Below are 5,749 nucleotides of genomic sequence, written 5' to 3'. Positions count from 1 at the left end.
ACTAATCCATTCTCTGTCCCTAAGCATTTGTCTAATTTGGGCATTTCATATAAATGGAAGTATATATCAATAATATGTGATCCTGTGTGATGGGTTCTTTCATTTTTGAAAAAAAAAATGTATTTCATTTTATTTTTTGGCTGTCCTGGGTCTTCATTGCTGTGTGGGTTTTTCTCTAGTTGCAGAGAGCAGGTGCTACTCTCTGGTTGCAGGGCACAGGCTTCTCATTGTGGTGGCTTCTGTTGTTGCAGAGCACAGGCTCTAGGGTGCAAGGGCTTTGGTGGTCGTGGCTCCCGGGCTCTAGAGCACTGGCTCAATAGTTGTGGTGCCCATCGCATGTGAGATCTTCCCGGATCAGGGGTCAAACCCCATGTCTCCTGCATTGGCAGGCAGATTCCTTAACCACTGAGCCAGCAGGGAAGCCCCGGTTTTTACATTTTTAAGTGTCTGGAAAAAGGGATGTTTCATGATATGTGACAGTCATGAAATTGAAATTCCAGTGTCTGTAAAGTTTTATTGGAACCCACCTCTGCTCATTTCATTTACGTATTGTCTCTGGTTGCCTTGGGGCTACAAAGGCAGAGTTGAGTAGTTGCAAAAGAGATTATATGGCAGGAGAGTCTAAAATATCTACATTCTGGTCTTTTATGGAAAGTTTGCCACATGTTAGCATGTCTTTTTTACCCTTTTCTTACCTGTTACTGGAGATTCCACAGACAGTTTTGTTGCCTTTCCCTCCTGTTAAGCAAAACTGTTTGACTCTAAATTGCAACTCATGCCTCTTGTATGTGAAAAACTATGTATGGTTGCCAGAAACAGTGAATATGCTCTGAGGTGCACTGAGGATCTAGAAAGAGGGAGTGAGTAGGCCTACTTTGCCACCTGAGAAGCAGAGCATTCCTAGAGTATCGCTCTGAGCGCCCCCTTTCAAAAAAGACCCAAGCAAAGTGTGTAGAGTGGAAAAGTCTAAGGATCTGGAGGTGTGTTCTGGAGATGAGAAGCCACTGGTGACAGGAGCACCCCGTCTCATGTCTGTCTGAAGAGAGGCCTCGTGGAGGACAGTAAACACATGAAGTTTGTGTTTAGGCTCATCATCCAGGAAGGTTCAGGGCTCCCAGCCATTATCTGTTTGTAAGGAGTATAAGGAGCTAGAAAACAGTAGCCTTTCCTCATCTCTTCAAGCTGGTGTGCTTGTGTACCATCAGCCTGGCCTGACCTGTCCCAGTCTGTTAGTTCTGTAGAACGCTCTGTGTCTTTCTGAGAGTTCTTACTTTCTGATGAGAAAGGGCCGCACAGAGGCCCTGGGCCCTGCCAAGGGCTAGTCAGGAGGCTTATTGTTCGCTCTGTGGCCAGTGGTCTCTGCCTGCCTGCTGTCTAGTGCTGTCTCAGTTTGAAGAGGATAATTCTGGTAGTGCTTCCCAGCTTGGTGAAGCCATGGTTTCTAAAACTGGATGTGTAGGTGTGGGGCAGCTGCCTGAGAGATCCAGCAGGCTTTCAGTTCAGTCCAGAGCACAGGCCTGCGGGATTTAGCAGGTTCACAAAGACACTCTTCCAGAGTTCTTAGGAGGGTCTGGAAGCTCACTCCCCACCAGTGGCAGCACACAGATGCCTTTGAAGTAAGCAGGCACTTTTCTTCCTGGAGGTATCTGTGTATTGAGTCACGTAGCTAAGCATCCCTTCCCTAGGAATCAACTTTAGGGAAACTGTCTTCTCTTTTCAGCCTAGAGAAGTGAGCTGGGCTAATACAAAAAAGTAGAGATCCCTTTAAGTCCATATCATAAAACTCTTGGGTTGATGAAGGACTTTCCTAGCTGGCTGGGTCCTTTCTGGCCCACAAGGTCAAGGGTAGTTTCTGGCCTCCATGCTGACCAGTGCAGCAATCAGTTGGTTTTGCTGTTTGCCCTGTTGCAGGCTCTCAGTCCAGCTCTATTTCTCTTTCCCCTGAAACTGCGAAATAGAAAGTGAACTCTCCTTTTGAGCCCTAACCTGAGATACTTGATCAGGCTTCCACTTGACTGAGAAGGCAGTTGCTTTTAACTGTATGAATATATTGTGAAGCAGAACAGCTGTCTTTTAAAGCTGCCTTTCAAGGCCTTTCTAGTTGATGTTGGACAAGTAGGCCAACATAAAGGTCTGCAGCTGATGGATTCCCGGGCCTGGCAATATCTCTTATCAGTGTACTCCTGCTGCCTGGAACCCAGGGGCTTTCTGGATCTTGTGGGAAGCCCTGGGTTTTGTGTTTTGCCTTTCCAGAAAGCCATTGATCTGGTGACAAAAGCCACAGAAGAGGATAAAGCCAAGAATTACGAGGAGGCTCTCCGGCTCTACCAGCATGCCGTGGAGTACTTCCTGCACGCTATCAAATGTGAGTCCCCCACAGGGTCCTCCGTAGCCTCAGAGCCGCGCTGAGAGGAGGGCGGGCACACGGAGCTCACAGGGGCCCCTCCGTGGTCCCCCTTCTGCAGATGAAGCACACAGTGACAAAGCCAAGGAGAGCATTCGAGCCAAGTGCATGCAGTACCTGGACCGGGCGGAGAAGCTGAAGGATTACTTACGAAACAAAGAGAAGCATGGCAAGAAGCCAGTCAAAGAGAATCAAAGCGAGAGTAAGGGGTGAGTACGGAGGAGTGGAGGACCCGGCGGGCCCGACACCCCCGCGAGCAGGGTCCGTTTCCTGCGTGCTGTCACCTTGGTGCTGTCCTTTGGGGAATTCTCCTTGTAATAGAGATGATGCCTGCAGCTGCCTTCACCGAGCCCTTTTTTTTTTTTTTCCACCGAGCCCTTTACAGGAAACACATCCGTTGTCTCACTAGATCTGTATGGAAAAGCTGTGGGCAGGGTGGGGAGTCAGCCCTGGACTCTGCAGCCAGACTGTCAGGATCCAGCCTGGCTCTGCCACTTCCTAGTCATGTGACCCTGGACAAGTACCATGACCCTGCTGGGCCTGCAGGTTCCTCATCTGTAGGAGGAGGAAGGTAGTGGGACTTCCCTCCCAGTGTTGCCCTAAGGAGCAAATGAGATGATGCAGGAAAAGCCCGGAGAAGACAGCTTGGAGCACAGTAGGGATCAAATAAGTGCCAGCTGTGTTATCAGAGGGTCTCATCTTCATGTAATGGACAGCGGCAGGCTCAGAGAGGTTCAGGGATGGCCACGGTTGCAGAGCTGTTACTTGATGGAGTCTGGACCCAGACCTGGGGCCTCTGTTTTGGACTCTACAGCCAGCGTTCCCTCCACAGCCTGTCACCTCTCATCTGTGGTTTGAGCACAAAGGCCAGTGATGTCCTGGAGGTGAAGGGCGGGTGCGCAGCCCAGAGGTGGTGGAGCAGGAGAGAGAAAGGTGATGTGTCAGCTCTCTCCCCCGACCCCAAAGTGGGGAGCTCTGCTCCTGGGTTGAGAGGACCCGCCCCGGGGCCTGGAAGAGTTCTAAGGATGACACATGACTTGTGTCTGGATCGGGCTTGGCCCTGGAGGCACAGCCACATACTGTCCTGCTGTGAGTCCCTGTGAAAGGCCAGGAGCAGCTCCCAGTGCTTGCCTGGCTGCTCCTGATGTCCAGCCAGAGCACCAGGCCCCCACTGGCCTTCTTGAGAGCGCACACGTCTCAGTTTTCTGCCCTTTGTGAAGAAGCGAGGGTTGGTGAGGAGAGTGTTTCCTGGAGGATCCAGAGGGGATTGCTGACGATGTGTAGCCCCGACATCCTTGGGGTGCCTTGTCTGCGGACCTCTCAACCACTGTCAAGCAGGGAAAGTGTCTGTTTAGCACCGGGCTGGCCATCAGAGCCTGGTCTCGCTCTCTGAGCCTCCTTGCTAGCTGCCTCTCACTCCAGCCTGTCGTCTTCTGTCTCCTTTCCCAGCAGCGATAGTGACAGTGAAGGGGATAATCCAGAGAAAAAGAAATTGCAAGAGCAGCTGATGGGTAAGCAGCTTGAGGCCCGTGGTGGTGGGAGGGGGTGAGGGTGGTGGTGGTGGGTGGTGGCAGGGACCCCCAGATGGGTCGAGCTCCAGGTCGAAGACTCTGTCTTGGTCCTGCAGGTGCCGTCGTGATGGAGAAGCCCAACATCCGGTGGAATGATGTGGCTGGGCTGGAGGGAGCCAAGGAGGCCCTCAAAGAAGCTGTCATTTTGCCAATTAAATTCCCGCACTTGTTCACAGGTAAGAGTTAAGCCACTTTAGGCCCCAGTGCACAAAAGTCAGGCTTCTGAGAGCGCCAGCTCAGGGCCCCGTGATGCAGGCATCCAGGGGGTAGGTGGCAACTTGGCTCCCTTCGCCCCTAGCAGGTGAGGGCCTGGCCCTCCCGAGTGCGCTCCGTCAAGGGAGGGTCCAGGGCCGGCTCGCCGCGGTCACCTACTCCTTGGCTTCTTTACATGTTAGAGACACTTTTGTGACTAGAACCTTGAACCGTTCCAGTGGTAGGCAGGGTCAGGAACCAGCGCCAGCCAGCGTCACTTTGCCAGGTCCTGGGGGTCTGGAGCCAGGGCCGGGACCAAGCTCTCGGCAGGTGATTTAGTTGCCTTGACTCTTCTGCTCCTACAGCAAAGTCGTCTTGTAGAGCTTTTTATTCTCAGCCATATTTACCATGACTCCGGCCCCTCTGCTTTTTTTTCTCCCTTTCCCCAGTCAGGAAGAAGCTCACTCGAGTTCATTCTTTCTCATAGGCAAGCGCACCCCTTGGCGGGGGATACTGCTCTTTGGACCGCCCGGCACAGGGAAATCCTACCTGGCCAAAGCAGTGGCAACAGAGGCCAACAACTCCACCTTCTTCTCTGTGTCCTCCTCAGACTTGATGTCTAAGTGGCTGGGGGAGAGCGAGAAGTGAGTCCACCCAGGCTCCGCTCCCACGGCAGCCGCAGTGGCTGCTCACGGCCTGGCTTCCCTGCCCTTGGACTCGCCTCCCAGAGGCGCCGGGAGAGGGGTGTCTTGTTAGCTTGTCAGGTGGGACGCTGTCCTGACAGAGCCAGCTGAGCCTGGAAGGTCACTTGGGAGCCATGAGTCCACGTGAGGGGAAAGGAAAGGCACTCACAGTAACTGGGTTTCAGCTAAGTGTCCTCCGTTGGGGACTTTATACAGTTAACTTATTCCCCACACCGGCTCCCATTTTGCAGATGAGGAGACTGAGGCTGAGAGGAAGGGAAGGGATTTGTCCTTGTCCAGAGCTAACGAACAGAGCTGCTGGGATTCGAGACTGATGCTGAGGCTTGCTCTTCCTCCCAGTGCAGGGCTGCCTGAGGACTTGTTACTACTGTTTTTTCTGTCGACTCAGCCTCTCCGAGGGAAGGGCGAGAGGAGGGTGGTGCCAGGGACCCGGGCTGGGCCAGGATCCCACCCATGTCTCCCCTCACAGGCTGGTCAAGAACCTGTTCGAGCTGGCCCGCCAGCACAAGCCCTCCATCATCTTCATCGACGAGGTGGATTCGCTCTGCGGATCCCGCAACGAGAATGAGAGCGAGGCTGCCCGCAGGATCAAAACCGAGTTCCTAGTCCAGATGCAGGGTGTGTGCCAGTCCTGGGTCTCCTCCCCACTCCTTGCCCCACCTGAAGCCAGTCCTGGGCTTTGGTATTTAGCTGGGGCTGAATCTGACTACTCTTACGGTGGAGGGACGGAGAAGCAGAGAAGCAGTTCTTAGCTCCCTCTCATTGAGGCCTTGGTCGGCCGCCTCTCTGCCCCTCCCGAGGTAGGCAGGGCTGTGGGGCTTGTACCCCAGTAAGGCTTGCCAGGGCCCTGCCGGGGGTATCAGGGGACAGCTCCAGTT

At 53.5% G+C, this 5,749-nt stretch overlaps 1 protein-coding gene across 6 annotated transcripts in view; it reads left to right on the top strand.

Moving 5' to 3' along the window:
- Positions 1-405: 405 nt before the first annotated feature.
- VPS4A (vacuolar protein sorting 4 homolog A (S. cerevisiae)) overlaps positions 406-5,749 on the top strand; it is an 11,898-nt gene continuing 6,554 nt past the window's right edge. For 4 of the 6 annotated variants that reach the window (XR_826228.1, XR_826227.1, XM_010850958.1 and 1 more), the window contains exons 1-6: positions 406-2,365; positions 2,466-2,613; positions 3,854-3,915; positions 4,032-4,151; positions 4,655-4,811; positions 5,341-5,489. Coding sequence is in view for 4 of the 6 variants with exons in the window: in XM_010850958.1 (XP_010849260.1) it covers positions 2,143-2,365; positions 2,466-2,613; positions 3,854-3,915; positions 4,032-4,151; positions 4,655-4,811; positions 5,341-5,489 (859 nt within the window). In the remaining 2 variants the exon portion in view is untranslated. The remainder of the gene's footprint in view (positions 2,366-2,465; positions 2,614-3,853; positions 3,916-4,031; positions 4,152-4,654; positions 4,812-5,340; positions 5,490-5,749) is intronic. The other 2 variants (XM_010850959.1, XM_010850956.1) reach the window with 2 other exon arrangements.

This window comes from Bison bison, unplaced genomic scaffold (genome assembly GCF_000754665.1).
Source record: "Bison bison bison isolate TAMUID 2011002044 unplaced genomic scaffold, Bison_UMD1.0 scf7180017864297, whole genome shotgun sequence".
NCBI lineage: Eukaryota > Metazoa > Chordata > Mammalia > Artiodactyla > Bovidae > Bison > Bison bison.
This window is presented reverse-complemented; position numbering and strand designations above follow the sequence as displayed.